The sequence below is a fragment of the Euleptes europaea genome, chromosome 17 (assembly GCF_029931775.1).
Source record: "Euleptes europaea isolate rEulEur1 chromosome 17, rEulEur1.hap1, whole genome shotgun sequence".
In the NCBI taxonomy this organism is placed as follows: domain Eukaryota; kingdom Metazoa; phylum Chordata; class Lepidosauria; order Squamata; family Sphaerodactylidae; genus Euleptes; species Euleptes europaea.
Window position 1 is genome coordinate 47,206,989 of NC_079328.1, and position 16,179 is coordinate 47,223,167.

The following is a 16,179-nucleotide window of genomic DNA, read 5'->3' on the forward strand; positions in this document are numbered from 1 at the left end:
CTGTCCTGAATAAATTGTATCTGCAGGATTCACTGTTTATTCACTGTTATAGCTTCTTTAGTTTTATGCTACTTAGGAATTTTCATTCTTAAACACTTTGCTTGTTAGGCTGATAAGTCTGAACATGAAATCTGGTAAAGTCTTTTGTTTTTCAGGTCAAACTTCCTATGCCACCCTTATTTTTTTTAGTGGAATAGTGTAGTGAAGTATGTTCTTGAAAGTGTTAGGATAATATGATTATCTTTTCAAAATGAAGGGTAAAGAATTAACGTGAGTATCCTTGGTAGTAAGTACAAACATTTCTTACATGTACAAGGACAAAATCCACTTTAACTGAGCCCAGCTCAACATGTTTCTGAAAGGGAATTTTTACATGTAGCAGAAGTGTGAGGTGGTAGAAGTGTGTGCCACTTCAGGCTTTGGCATGTGTTTGTGTTTTATCCCTTTGAACGTTACTGCGTTTAAAAAACTCCCTGCATCTAGAAAACTGTCACTAAGGGAGCAATGTTCTTCCTAACCCTTTGCAAATTTGGTGTTTCCCCCCGTTTCCTGGGAGTTCTGAATGTTAACAGCAGCATTCAAAAACATGATCCCTCACTTGCAGTGTGAAGTGGGGCAACCTGTTCTATCCCCACATTCTCTTGTATAAGTAGACTGAGCTTTAGTTCCTGCTGTCCTGAGTGCAGTGCAGAGGTGTGACTGCCCAGGATTCCAGTTTGTTTAAGGTGGTTTCTGATTTTGGAATGAAAGCGTGTAGACTGCCTTAAAAAGAACATTTATAATAGTGACCTAGCTTTGCAAAGTCTCTTAATTTGAACAATTCAGTTGTCTCATACTTCAACGGAACCTTGGATGTTGGTTGATGTCCTGCTTGCATTAGATTCAAATACACTGAGCATGCACATTCTGTAGTGAGATTTCTGTAATACTCTGCCACTAAAACATGCTGTTTTTGCTTGGAATTGGTTATCATAATCTGTGGGTTGCAGTATTACGCAGATAGTGAAAACGCATAGATGTGATTGTGAAATTCAACAGGGAAAAGGATGACAAGCAGGTAGAATGACTGAATTTGGATCTTTTAAAATACCTGTGCAGATCAGTTTGGTTGAATAACTTTTGTGCTGCATTGAGTGTAAATTAAAACACTGTCCTTCAGTGTTACTCCTCTGAAGATGCCTGCCACAGCTGCGGGCGAAATGTCAGGAAAGAAAATACCAAGACCACGGTTACACAGCCCGGATAACCTACAAGAACCAATAAAAGCTTAGACTTTACCAGGCACTATTTCCCATGTTTTGAAGTCTGTGTTTCATCCTTTTGTCTATACTTTAGAATCTGCGTGTAATATTTTGTATTTTTTGAAATTGCCTTCTTTCTGTAAAGAGCCCTCTTGGAGAGTCTCTTCCATATGATATCATCTCTGACTTAAAAATTAAGAGGCGCTAGAAAGGTTGTTTGCATTTCTTAGGGAACCTTTTGTAGTTCTCTTTCAGTTTACTTGCATGTACATTCAGCATGCCATTTGTTTTGTACAGGTCTGCTTGTTGTAGAACTTACTGGCCCTGAGCCACTGGATTATAGTCATTTGTCACTTTAATGCTGTTTCAGCAAAGTAGATATTGAGTTTGAAAGAACTGCGTTGCTGGAGCTGCAGTTTTTCTATTCAGTTGAAATGCTTTATATATGACCATTTAACATACCACCCAGGATTAAAGAACTTTGTATGGAACAATAGTGCTTCATGGTAGGAAGAGCCTCTCACAATTCTAAAACATGTTAATATTTAGAACCCAAATCTCCAGTTTTCCCTGTGCATAATTCTCATTCAGAAGAAGCATGAGTAAACTGTGTATAGTTCTTTTATGGCAAAGGGACTAGAATTCGTTAGTTCAGTAGAAAATTGAAATATTAACTCCCATATTTGTTTCACGTGAAGCTGCTTTATACTGAATGAGACCCTTGGTCCATCAAAGTCAGTATTGCCTACTCAGACTGGCAGAGGCTCTCCAGGTTCTCAGGCAGAGGTCTTTCACATCTCCTACTGCCTGGTCCTTTTAACTAGAGATGCCAGGGATTTCAGTCACATATGAAGTAGAAGTTAAAGCACTTGAATGCACAACTAGCAGTGTTCTTTAGCTAGAGGAATGAGGAAATCTAGAAATTGTTTAGTTGTTCAGTTTCACAGTACAGTTTTGCACAGTACCCCAGCTCTGTGGAAGTTTTCAGGAAGTTTTCCCCTTTGGCACTGTATCTTGAGTTTTTTTGGGGTGGGTGGGGGATGGAGAACATGTAGAAAAACTTTCCTTGTGGTTTCTCTTAAATTACTTGGTATTTGGCAGATGTTTTTGTTCATTTCTTATTGTACACTTTAAACTAAAAATGCTTTTTCCAAGGTGAAGTCAAAGAGGTCATAAGTACAAATCAGAAACATCAATGAGAGAATAAGAGGATCACTTGGTATCTGATTAAGTAGAAGGTGGCTTGTGTTTGATCAAGACAGAACAATGTGTTGGAAAAGTTAATGTGCCCTGCAGTGTTGGAGTTCTTCAGATATCAAGATATTTTGTCACGTGCTACCATGTGTGAGATAGCATTCAATCGTATTATATGCACTATTGAGCTGTTAAAACACACACACAAACCCCTGGATTTGCAGTCTGTAATAGGGGCATCCTACTCCAGCCCAGTTTATACTGTAGCATCTAGTTTTGTCACGCTGCAGTTTTACATTAATTTACCATCAAACTTATTTTGACTTGTAATTATTTGGAAAGTCTTGTTTTTTAAAATCCAGAAATGATTAATCTCTTCTCCTTCTTCCAAAGTAATTGTCAAATAGTCAAAAGCTGTTTTTACTTGTTCTGGAAGTAGCTGCTGCAATCTTCTCCATTATCCTTGCCACTTACCAAGCAGGATTTGCAGGTTGTGGAATGCAGTACCGCAGATGCTATCGCTGCCTGTAGTGAAGCTCCATGATAATCTTACAGGACACAGTAAATAGCAATTAGTTTATATTGGTGTTGGTCAAATAGATGCCTTCAATTCCGTGTCCTTCTGTCACAGTTCAGTCACCATGTGTGGATGCCTGCCTGAAAAACTTGCCACAATTTCAGTATACTTTAAACTTTCAGTCTTGAAGGAATAGTAGGAAGGCTGACTAGATAGAAGTGGCTTGGACATGTAAGTTACAGTTTGTAGCATGACTATGCTTTGGTAAACCGTCAGGGTTTTTATTTCAATTAAAGAAATAATCAGCACCAATTTATGATACACTGGAAAAAATCAGCTAAAATTCTAATAAGATGGAATTAAATTTGTCCTTTTAGTTAATTAAAACACCTTCAGAGTTGCTGAATGGGATATCAGAGACTTAGCATGTTAATTTAGGCCTCTTAATTGAGAGAGAAATGTGTGTGTGGGAATGAGTTTTATTTGTGTAACAGCATTTGGAACCACATGACTGCATTTTGTGTTTTGCATGACTGCATCTAAAATGTCTCAAAGAGTTACGATTCAGTAAGTTTTTGTGCGTGAGGATATGTTAAGTTGGTGTGAAATGTTGCCTGTGTTGTTGAATTACAGTTGTTTTGTGAAGTGTGTTTTCGTTTCTGACTAGAGAAAATCCATTGAAATAGGAGAATAGTTTCCAACATGGTTCAGTTGTCATGTTACTTTTAGGTGTTGCATAGCTGATATGTAGCAGCTGCTTGGATAGTACTTAACAGATTAACAATATTTTTTGCCAAGTATTGAAAGCAGACTTTTACTTGAGCTATATTTGACTTCAGGAAAAATGCTTTAATATAAACTTTCCCATGTGGACAGCATATTAATTAGAAGTGGAGGATATAATAGAGGTTGCAGGGCCATCATTAGTAATTTTTTGAGTGCTGAATTTAGATTCCAAATGCACTAGCCTTTCAAGAGAAACCTCATGTGCATATATATTATAAGTGTAGCATGTTCCCATCTAAATGTTAAACATTCACTTACATTGTGTAAAAGCCATCTTAAGAATGTGAGAAAAATCCAGAGAAGGCAGCAGGGCTTTGAATTTCAGTTATGTGAATCATGAACAATTGAAAAAATACAAACATTGACGTTTGGTGTACTTAAAACATAGCATCTTTTCAAAAGGAAAAAAAATCAGTCTTCAGAAATAAATCCCAGTGACTTTTAAATATATATTTCCCACAAAGAGAAAGTGCTTTCTGTCCATGGATCTTGGTGTTCAGACTCTGAATGCATACACCCATGATGCGGTATTCGTGGGGTTTTCTTCATGTTGCTGCTGCTTTTACATTATGGACTCTGCAGCTTTGGGGGGGGGGAATCATGAACCTGTGGTCACACGTGCTTAAACTTCATCCTGATGCTAGGAATTTGAAATGTCTTCTCAGCTGTGTTTTTGTTTTTACACTTGGCCAGCACAACTCGCTGTTAAATGGGCATGTAAGTATAGATGGTGTACAGGAAGCTGAAGGGGGGCAGGGTGAAAGGGTAGTATTGCTAAAGAGGTGCTGAGAATGTTGTAGCTGTTGGGCATCTTAAGCCAGAATGTATAGAAAACACTGGAAAGGGAGAGTTCCCCCCCCCAAAAAAAGAAGTGAGCATAGATTTGAATGTGGCTTGATGGGAATATAATAGAAGAATATAAGAAGCCTATTTAGGAATAGGCAGCAGTAAAAAAAATGAGGAGAAATGGGTGAAAGATAGCTATTGCAGGTGAGCTTGCAGGGAAGCAAGCACCTTTGCTTATAGCCACACATCTGTGACAAGTAAGAATGTCCTTGGGGCGATCAGGGTAGAGGTTGGCATGCCATTCAATTCACTTGGGTTAGATATTATTGAGTGACTGTGGATTATCTGATTACAATGCGATAGTGTCAAACATTTCATGAAGCCGAGAATAATATGCTGTGTGGATGGCAGCTTAACTTTAATTTCATTCTTCTGTTGTTTCCTAACAAAGAAAGCAGTGAAGCCGGTTTGTTCCCCTCCCCCCCCCCCAAATCTGACACGGTCACACTTCTCTTACTGGCCTCCTAAAATTAAGCAGGCATCTCTGAACAGGAGCATGCCTTCATTGGCAAAGGACAGACTGTTAGCGTGGCAGCAATTCTCTAGGGTTTTAAACATTTTATTAAGTTGGATCTAGTGATTCCTTCTGTTAAATGAGAAATCCATTAGAAAAGAAGGGAATCCAGTCTCCTGTTCCACAATAACAGTTAATTGCTTTATTATCTAGCTAGTTATAGGCAAACAACTGTTTGGGGTCTAATATGTCAGTAGTACAAAGCCTGGACAAATTTGCTTCAGATCTAGGAGTCATCCCCAAAGCTTAGGAGCCAGAGTCAACCCCCTTGCTGTACATTCACTTCTTGAATTATGAATATTTTCCTCTACTGTATTATGAGGAATATGGTTTCGTTCACTTACTACCAGCCCTTGCTTCCAGAAAGTTACTGTCATCTACAGCAAAATCCTTGTGCTTTCTTGCTTATGAGTGTGTTCCACAGTGTTCAGGGTGCCCTACTCCACAATAAATATGCATAGAGGATTAGTGTCTTAAAAACTTAAACCTGTATGTATGCATACTTAGAAGGAAGTCTTGCTTTGTGTGTGGGTTTAAAAAAATTGATGGTGACATCTCAATGAGGGGGAAGAATGTGAGGGCCGAGGGGTATATGTGAGGATTTGACCCTTGTGCCTTGAATGGAAGAAGGACAGGTAAATCTGGCTGCTGTGTGACTGCAGTGGCCATCCCTGCCAGCCTTTCCATAAGTACTTCCACACTGGACCCGGGTGCTAATGTACAAATGAAGTCGCAGATATTTATCAAGATGACAGGCTAGACCTTCACAAAAGAGTGAAAGCAGTTACTTTAATAGTCATGGATTTATTTCTGCAAAGGGATATCTTAAAGTATGAGATTTTAAAAAAAGAGATGATATAAACTTTTCAAAATCTGGAATCGAGGCCTTGCTTTAACTTGTCATTTGGTCCTTTAGAAGGCATGGTTGTCTAATTGACTGCTAGCATCTTGTGTATTCTAGAGGTTACCCTAGTTTGCCATGATGGGACTCTTCATGTAAAATAGTTTTCAGCAAAGGGCTTGGGGATTCTCGGTATTTGTGCAAAATCATCGGACTGCATAAGTCGACGTCAGTTAATTTAATGTTAACACTGAATATTTTACTTTTCAGTACATCTTTGGGGAATTCAGCCCCCAAGAATTTAATGACTTCTTTGTGACTCCTCGCTGCTCCGTTGAGGTAAGAACTGTTTTAAGTCTCTTACCAACAGTCAAACCTCACATGTTGACAGCTACAGTGCTCAGACTCACTGCTTCACAGAGCAATGAGTGCCTGATATCATCACCTGATTTTATTTACTCCAAATGTTGTGTTGAGTTTTACAGTAGCTACTGACCGGTTTTTCTCCTGAAAATTCACATGATGTGTGACTTTTTCATCACTGTCTGCAATAAAAGGTCGATGTGTATATCAAAGGGGGGTTAGTCACCTTGGTGGCCCTTGTAAGGGCAGAAAGGGGTGATACAAATTTTGTAAATTAATAAAAAAAATATGTTTGCACTCTGCATGATCCTGTGGTCAGCTGCCTTGACCTTTGTTGAGAGCTTGGAGTGGTACGACTGCATTGAATTGAACCATCAAAGCTATTTGTTGAAATCCTTTTCTTCAGTCTTGCATTTTATGTTTCTGTACAGCTGCCTCCCTACAATGAAACCATTTCGTGTGATCTTAAGTCCACAGGACAGCTCCATGACGGTAAGAAGCCGTTTTTAATGCCTCCCCAGTCTAATATATTGCAGGCTCACTTCTTGACTTCATACTTCCATTTAAACTGCTTTTCCTTTGCATTTTCCCCCCAAAGGGGACCTAAAGATACTTCAGGATAACTGTTTTGCCCTAACCTTACTAACTCAGTTGAATTTATTCATCTTCACATTCTACAGTATCCTTAAGAAGTGAACTCTGGCTCACAAAGCTTATATCCTGCCAGAAATTGTGTTACTCTTTAAGGTGCTACTGGACTCTTGCTCTTTTCTACTACAGTATCCTTAGGTAGGATTGCATCACTATTCCCCACTGGTCACTTGTCATACATATTACAATTCCTTTTAAAATCAACTTTAAAAATAAAAAACAGGGCTGCTGTTTTTTAATACGTTCTTTGATTGGTGAGAGCACCATAATATTCACATGTAGTCGAGCTTATGAAATAAAAGCTGTGCGCATTCTGTGATTACTGAGCATCTTTTGGGCCAGTTTGTGCTGCTCTGGTATCCCTCTATGCTGGGAGTTAGTATACAATTAGGCTGCCCTTTTCAATTCTTCATTGTACACAATGCCAATTTATTAGGAAATTTTTAAAAGTTATTTTGAATTTTTAAAATTGTGATTTCCAGAAGACCCAATTTGAGCTGAAGACAGCTGGCAGGCCTTCAGCAGATCTTGTATCTATGCATCTTCACTGCAGCTGTCAGGGTCTCTCTGGCCTTTCTATTTCTTCTTTCCCCCTGCCCCCAGTATATTAACAGAGGTCTGTGGGTTTTTTTCCTTTCAGGGGAAGATTATAAGAGAATTGAATTTGGTGTTAATGAAGTTATTGAGGCAGATTCGACTGTGCAGAACAATGATTACAGTATTTCAAGCACTCTGAATCCTCAGGCGCCAGAATTCATTCTTGGTTGCGCACCTACCCAGAAGACGCCCAACGACGTACTCAACGAAGCCAACTATGATTCTGTTGACTGCCAGTTCACTGATCCTGCTCTCGCCTTGGACAGCGGTTCTAATGCCGAGAACGACGGCTTACCCGGAAGCCTTGCGCAAAGGGAGCGCAAAAAGAAGAAGAAACGACCCCCTGGATATTACAGTTATTTGGAAGATGCCAGCGATGGCATTGTTCCAACTGAGGCTTTGGTAAATGGGCATGCAAATTCATCAGGACTTAATAGCATAAGCACAGAGGATGTGGAACTTACAGGTGACCTGCCATCAGTCGCCCCAAGGACTTGTAGCAGCCCTGAAAACTCTGTGGACTTCACTAGTGAAGCTGCGTCTGATGATTTGGTTTCTAGTGCGCTAGATGCTGGCAGGACTGCAGGGCAGCCTGAAGTATGCAGTGTTACTAATTTGGAACAGACTTGCACCCCTTCTGAACCCGGAAGGGATAGCCCATTAAGGACAGCTGTTGTGCAGCCTTATGCTGGTACCGATACTACTGAAAACCTTGGCGTTACTAATGGACAAACACTTGAATCCTCTGGTGAGGACACAGCTGCCAATGGCGTAGATTTGCATGCTGTGGAAAGCACTGACTCAGACCAAGTTAAGCCCGAGGATGCTTCATCTACCGCTGAGGCAGCCCCCCCTGTTTCAGGATCAGTTGCAGTTAATCAGCCTGCGAAATCGTGGGCTAGCCTCTTTCATAATTCCAAGCCCTCTGTTTCCACGCCTGTGGCTTTTGTGGAAACTAAATATACCCCTCCTGCCACATCTCCTGTGGTTCCTGAGAAACAGGTTGAAGTCAAAGAGGGGCCCGTTCCAGTTTCTGAGGATCCCGTAGCCATAAAGATTGCAGGTATCGTTGACGTGTTGCAGGCTTGAGCTGCAAAAAGAAGGAAGGTTGATCTGGAAAGTTGCGAAGGAGTGGGCTTGAAAGCTTTGGTGGTGCACAGAAAGGTTCTAAAAGTTTAGTTTGTCAAAACCAATTCCACTAGCACAGAAGTAAAAACAAAATTCATTATCGGGATGGTGGAGCATCATCCCTTTCGCTGAGCTCATTTAATGCACAACTGTGGGCTGATACCGAGTTTCTTTCATTGTGCAGGCAGAAGGTTACTCTGCTGGGGGCGTACACACACATTAATGAAAGGCTGAGTTTGTCTAGGCCGGAGCTGCTTTGTTGGCTTTTCTAGAGCCAGCCTTTTGCTGTGAGGGGAGATGGGCGGCCTCTTCATTTGGAAAGCCTCGCCCGCTCATCACCGAGAGTTTGCTGTGTCAGAAGGTCTTTGTTAGTTTCTGTTTCCCCTCCCGTCCAGGACTGGGAGAGAGGTTCAGTCTCTCTTCATTGGGAGGGTCATACTCAGTCTGTGGTTAAGGGGAAGATTGAATGCCGCTGCCCACTTATGCCCATGAATGAGATCCTTGACTTGAGATCGTTTTTGACCCTGTGGGCACCTTTGGAATTTTGAGGAGGGGCGGTGAGCACCATTCCAAAATGGCTGCTGCAGGAGGCGGAGCCAAACACATTGCCTTCCTCCTCACTTTGCAAAAGCATCTCAGAAGGGGAATGAGAAAAAAGGAAGGAAAGATGGAGGGGGAAGGAGTAAAAGAAATTGGGGAGTTAAAAGCAATGAAGAAAAGCCTGAGGATGGAATGAAATAACACATTGACTAAGGAAAAGCCCAGATGCTTGCTAGTTCTTCTGGTCCTCTAGTTGCTACAGCAGCTGTGGAAAGCACTTTCATTTGAATGAGCCCAGCCAGTAACAGTCCCTGCCTTGCAGTGGCCCCGCCCACTTTCTGAAAAGCTCAGTAGACACCAGGGAAAGTAGTAACGGGCACCATGTTGGGAAACCCTGAGATAGACACAGCAGCGTGAGGTTATTTTACTCCTGGGTGTAGCAGCCAGTGGGTCAGCAGTGAGATGTTTGGTTCTTGAACCTTGCTCACAGCCCAGGTGTAACACAGTATCACCCTACAGTTGTTGGAAGATTGTATTGCTTCCCTTACTATGTGGGCACACTTGGTTTGGGGTTTTCATTTTGCATAAGGTAACTGACAGACACACAGCTGACTCCATACCTTCCAGTGGCCGCCTCACTAGATGTGTCGCCCCTGTTTGGAGTGTAGCTCTTCATGCGCCTTTAAAACTCATCAGGGCTAAAAGGAGTGTGTGAGTTATGCAGCACTCCCTCCAGCACCTCTTGGACCTAGCAATAGAGCAGAAACCTCTGCAATGTCATAGGGTCCTGTGGGTCCTGGCTTTTACTTCTGGTGGGGAGGCAACAGATTAGCACTTGTTTTAGCCCTGCTGACACCAAAAGAGCTTGAAGTGACAGAAGCGTTGTTCTTCACTCACATGAACACATGAAGCTGCCTTATACTGAATCAGACCCTTGGTTCGTCAAAATCAGTACTGTCTACTCAGACCGGCAGCGGCTCTCCAGGGTCTCAGACAGAGGTCTTTCACATCACCTTTTAACTAGAGAGGCCAGGGATTGAACCTGGGACCTTTTGCATGCCAAGCAGATGCTCTGCCACTGAGCGACAGCCCCTCCCAGCTGCGAGCAGCAAACATCATGACTTCCTCTGGTGGCAGCTGCAAGCTATGGCTGCACGTCCAGTCTTGAGCAAGTGTCCAGTGGCTAAGAGCAGCTGCCGACACTCACCTGGGCTGCCTTTGCGCTCCAGCATGTTGGGAACGGGAGAGAAGGTCCAGTACATCATGGCAGCAAAGAGGGGGCAATCCTCCAAGTCAGCCAATCCCTGCCACTGTCCAAATAGAAAAGGGGAGGTTGGGTCCATTTCCAGGGTCTTGTGAGTTGGGTCGTTTGGGAGGATTATGGTTGTTCCTGCTGATGCAGCAAGCCCCTGACAGCTTCTCGATGATGCTGACGCTCAGCGCCAGTCCTGGGAAACCACTGTGCACAGTGCAAAGGAAATGGGAAGCAGCTATTTCTCCACAAACGTATAACTGCACCAGAGCTACAATAAACCAAGAAGCTACGTCACTGTAGGCAAATGTCATACGAAGAGTCAACTGTTATAGATGAGCAGTATTCTGAATGAATTGCAGACTTAATAACTGAGTGGAGAAGGGTTAAGCTTCCTGTGGCAATGTTAACTGACTTCCAGTATCACTCTCATCTATTAGTGTCAGCTTGGTATTCCTTTATTGCTAAATAGAAAACTTGTTTTCCTTCATTAGACACTGCCCTGCGTGTCATGACAGCGCCATCCTAAGCAGAATTGAAAACCGTGGACTTAGAACAGTGGTTCCCAAAGTGGGCAGTACTACCCCCTGGGGGGGGCAGTGGGATTACCTAGGGGGGCACTAAGAGGCAAGAGGGCAGCAGGGGGGCGCTAGAGGTGGGGCCCTTCAACTGTGGTGTTCACTAATTTACAATAGATCAAGCTATGGCACCATGCTGACAAATTTGGTGGAAATGATCAGATTTTTTTTTCAGACTTCGAAGAGCTGGTACCACTGGATCAAGTTCATCAGTTTTGTTGAATAAATTTCAACTAAAAAGTTTTAATTTGATTTTGTATAGATGTGCAATTAATTGTTACTGCCTTGACATTTTATTCTTCTTTAGTGCGTCATGCAAACCCCTATTTTGAGTAATGCTTTTTATAGGATAGGGGACGCTGGGGTTGAGTTTATGGAATGAAGGGGGGCAGTGGCCCGAAAAATTTGGGAACCACTGGCTTAGAAGCATGTAATTCTGCTTAAGATGGCACCATGACACTCTGAAAATTTGGTAGTTTCAGAGGGTAGCCCCGTTGGTCTGTAGTGGAGCAGCTCGGTACAAGTCCAGTAACACCTTAGAGACAATGAGAATTTCAGGCTATAAGCTTTTGAGAGTCAAAATTCCCAGAGAGCTTTGACTTTTGAAAGCTTATACCTTGAAAATATTGTTGGTCTCTAAGGTGTGACTGCAGTTGAATCTATCTGTTCTAAAAATGTAGTATTCTAGTCATAGCTAATTCTAAGGCTGGAATTATTAATTTCTTCAGACTTTTAAAAAACAAAAATACAAAGCAGTGTACACCCTTGTAATATGCATGTTTGTAATATGCGCTGTGATTTTAAACTTGCTGAACTCTTACAAGAAATTCGACTAGATCTACTGGATTTTAATCAAATATGGGTTATCTGACTAGTGACAATACACTATCTGGGAAATGGGGAAACAGAATTTTTGGTGTGTGGAGCGGAGGGGCAGAACAATGGTGAAGAGCTGCTTATAATCAAAGGATAAAAATGCAGAGTTACAGCATTTTTGAGACAAAGGAATTAGGTTGGCTTTGTGCTATCTAGTCAATAGTGATTTGTCTACAAAAGGAAAATGACTTCTGCTTAGAGTGCTAACTGTTTAGCAAGTCAGCTTGGCAACAGTATCAGATGTTCTCACTTTAAACCTGTTTTATTGCTGTATTTTAAGGTGTTTGCCTTGATTTTGTATCCTTTAAAAAGGAGAGGCGTCAGGTGCTTGTTCACCCATGCCCTTTTACCTGTTGGGTTGTTTTGCCAATACTTTGGCATGACTTCTAATTCTTTAAAAAAAAAACTTCTAAATTAGCAAGAGCAGTTTATTCCGTCTTTTGTTTGTAAGAGTTCTTTATATTCATTGAATTGTTTTTTGGGTCATATCAGGGTCTACTAAGTTTCTAAGAACAAGTCAGAGCAATGTATTTAGACATTACAAATGAACAGTGTATTCACATCATGACATGACATCACATCAAATTCTTCACTCTCCCTCTTCTTGTGATTCCCCCCTCTAATCTGTGGAGATGCAACACAATGTATGGACTTGTGTAGCAGTTCCTCTTACATGATTCCAGTATGATGTAGTAGTTAAGAGCTGCAGACTCTAATCTGGTGAACCGGGTTTGGTTCCTCCACATGAAGCCTACTGGATGACCTTGGACTAGTCACAGTTCTCTCCGAACTCTCTCAGCCTCACCTACCTTACAAGGTGTCTGTTGTGGGGAGGGGAAGGGAAGGTGACTGTAAACCGGATTGAGACTCCTTAAAGGTAGAGGAAACCGGGGTATAAAAATCAACTCTTTCTCTCCTCCTCAGAAGAATTATACCACCTGTGAGTGTTTGCATATTAAAGTGAACATCTTGGAGCAGCTCCAGGAGAGACCTCCAAAACAGATTTAGAAATGGTCTTAGTAGGGGGATGGACAGTATAATCTATGCATGTTCCCAAGGGAAATTGGCAGGTGTGGTTTTATTTCTGGCAAATGCGGTGAAGCCTAATGAAATGTGTTACAGCAAGAAAACACGGTGTGGAAATTCAGTTCTTTACCACAAGAGGATGCTAAAGTTCTTTATGTTTTCTTCTCCACAGTCGTCAAGGCCCCTGTTCAGTTGAATCAAATTCTTTGATGGGTTTGAATGTTTGTTTATAAGTATTGTGTTCTTCATTTGACAGAGTTGCTGGAAAATGTAAAGCTAATACATAAACCAGTATCCTTGCAACCACGAGGGCTGATCAATAAAGGAAACTGGTGTTACATCAACGCTGTATCCTTGCTTTGGGGGGGAAAAACCCTTCTGCCTAAGTTCATTAAATGCTGTTGTGTGATTGTCATTGTTGGACACCACAGATCCCTTTATTAGATTCTTTCAACATGAAGATTGCTGTTTTACACAACATGAATGATGTACAGAAACAGGCTGTGGCTGGACCCTATTGATATAATTGTAACTGTTAATTGGATTCCATAGGTCATGAGCATACAGTTTTTTTAACTGTTTTGCCCAGAGACTAGTTTTGTGTGTGTGTCTGTGTGTAAAATGCATCTGGCTATCTTTATTAACTGGCTCCTTAATGCAGTTCTGTAGACACTGCAAGCTTTGGTGGCTTGTCCTCCTATGTATCACCTAATGAAGTCCATTCCAATGTATTCGAAATCGCAGCGGCCATGTACGTCAACGCCAATGATAGACAGCTTGTAAGTAAATTGCCAGTAAGGCGTAATATTTGGTTTGTCATATGAAAGATGTTGTCTTTTCACTGGTGCAGGGGTGGAGTCGGTGGATTTCTGCATATTTTCCATTTAATGTGCTGGCGCCGCCCACCTCCCCGTCGCAAGGTGTCCCTGATGTTTTTGGAGGGGCAATACGAGAACTTGTGTACTGAGAACGGGGTGGTGGGAAGATCTGTTCTGTGAGCATAGTTCCTGCTTGCGGAACATAGGAGCCAAACAACATAGGCCTGGTCTAGAAGAAACGTACTTGCTCCGTGTATAGCAATTTCAGTTGGAAATATATCTTCAAAGTAACGTTGAGGATTTTAAAACTTAAGTTTAGCCAGCTTCTGGCTTCTAACGGTAGAATTAAGTATACGTAGGTAGAATTGCAACAATATTTGGGATCTAATTTGAATTAAACTAATTCAACCATCTGTGCCATCTTTTGGCTGTTGAAATACATCTCACAAACCCGCCCCAGCTCTACCCCCCCCCCAATGTGATTTGAAAAGTTACCATATGAAACAAATCCTTTTTTTCTGCAACCTTTGGGAGACCACAAACTCTCAAATATTTGTTTTACAAAAGGGGAGGCAAAGTTTGTTTATTTATTAAACATTTGTATTCTGCCTTTCCTCATGGTTCAAGGCAGCTTATAGAAATAGTTAACATTTTTTCTTAAAACCAAAAATAAAATAGCAAACCCCAAATTTCTCCCCCCTTCCCCCCCCCCTTAAAAGATGTTTGCCATTCAAGCCCCTTCAAAAGCCCTGACATACAGGCAGGCCGTGCAGCGCCTCCTGAGGATTTCCCTCTCATCTCTTCAGGGAGCCCATTCCACAGATCTGGAGCCATGATGGAAAAGGCCCAGTGCTGTGGTTGATGCCAGATGTGATGGTTAGAGTTGCCCCTAGGAATGGGGAGAGCCACATTCAAATCCCCTTTCTGCCATGACGTGGCACTGATGATGTGGGACCAGTCACTGTCAACTTGACTTTCCTCACAAGGTGACCCTGGCTTGGGGTTCTTTCATATGGTGACTCCACCCAAAGTATACCTGTTTCTCACCTTATAAAGCCACATCAAACAAAAGTGCAGATTGCCAGGACCGCTAGTCTTCTCCAGCGATGATGCCACCCTCTGTAGGAAAGAAAATATTATGAATGTTGCTTTTTAATCGCTTGATTCGGAGCGGTGGACTCTGATCTGGCAAACCGGGTTTGATTCCCCACTCCTCCACATGAGCAGTGGATGCTAATCTGGTGAACCGGGTTGGTTTCCCCACTCCTACACATGAAGCCAGCTGGGTGACCTTGAGCTAGTCACACTCTCTCAGCCCCACCTACTTCACAGGGTGTCTGTTGTGGGGAGATGATTGTAAGCCGGTTTTATTCTTAAGTGGTAGAGAAAGTCGGCATATAAAAACCAACTCTTCTTCTTGATGACCTGTAAAGCCATATTGACACTTCAAAGGGAGATTGTAATGAAAAAGAGGGAGCAGTAAACTAGCTATTCTCACAATGACACGCAGGTTGAGATCTACTTCTTGCGTGACCTTGCTTGTTTCAGCCACACTCACATTCATGGTCAGATACTGCTGCGGTGAATTTCTTGTGGTAACCGTTGCTGTCTTTGTAGCTGACACTCATTTTCTTTTGCTCCACTTCAGTGTTCGCTTAATGAATGAGTTTACAAATATGCCGGTTCCTCCTAAGGCAAAACAAGGTGGGTGTAGAAAGTATCAACTACTAACTGTTTGCATACTGGAATTGTGCAGCTGAATGCCGCCTTTGTACGGGACTGCCAAAGTTGCTGGTGCAGTACAACTTGACTTGCTACAAGGTGCTTGTGTTATATAATATATTAAAAAGTCTTTCTTGTATAAAAGGGATGCGGGACATCTTTGTAGCCTCTTTTCTCCCTCCCTGAATCTTTTCAGGAATTCAACTGAAATCTGATTTTGTTTGAGGAGAACAAACTAGTTGTAGTTCTGTTCCATACTTCTTAAGTTTGATTTTAGCAGTTTTTAAGCCAGCTGAAGTTTGTGGTGACAATTTTCTCTGTCAGTTGGCGAGGGAGAAAGGGGAGACTTCGCTGTTCTTAGCCATTGTTTTTAACTTGGGTTTATCACTACAGTTCTGCAGTCCCCCGTCCCCCCAATTTGAAAAATAAGTCAGTGTTTCTCTGTTCTCTGTGACCCACTTGCAGGCTTTCTAACTGTATTCAACAACAGTGAGCTGTTGGCAGGCTAGTACTGAAAAATAGGCTTTGTGTGCAGAACATGCCTGGGTAAAGAAGAATGAAAGAAACTCGAAACACTGCTGATGTGTTGAGTCCCCCTGACCACGTCTTGGGCAAGAGTGCATGCCTGTGATGGCAGTGTTTGACTATTTATGGCAAGTGGAGCATTCGCAGGCCCATGTCACCAAGAA

General features: G+C 42.0%; 1 protein-coding gene across 1 annotated transcript in view; it reads left to right on the plus strand.

Annotated features, from left to right (window-relative positions):
* The window catches only part of USP10 (ubiquitin specific peptidase 10), a 36,511-nt gene that overhangs the window by 7,359 nt on the left and 12,973 nt on the right, over window positions 1–16,179 (plus strand). Inside the window, exons 2-7 of the mRNA XM_056862860.1 lie at window positions 6,210–6,278; window positions 6,734–6,794; window positions 7,594–8,613; window positions 13,207–13,298; window positions 13,620–13,729; window positions 15,417–15,472. Of these exons, the coding sequence (XP_056718838.1) occupies window positions 6,210–6,278; window positions 6,734–6,794; window positions 7,594–8,613; window positions 13,207–13,298; window positions 13,620–13,729; window positions 15,417–15,472 (1,408 nt within the window). The remainder of the gene's footprint in view (window positions 1–6,209; window positions 6,279–6,733; window positions 6,795–7,593; window positions 8,614–13,206; window positions 13,299–13,619; window positions 13,730–15,416; window positions 15,473–16,179) is intronic.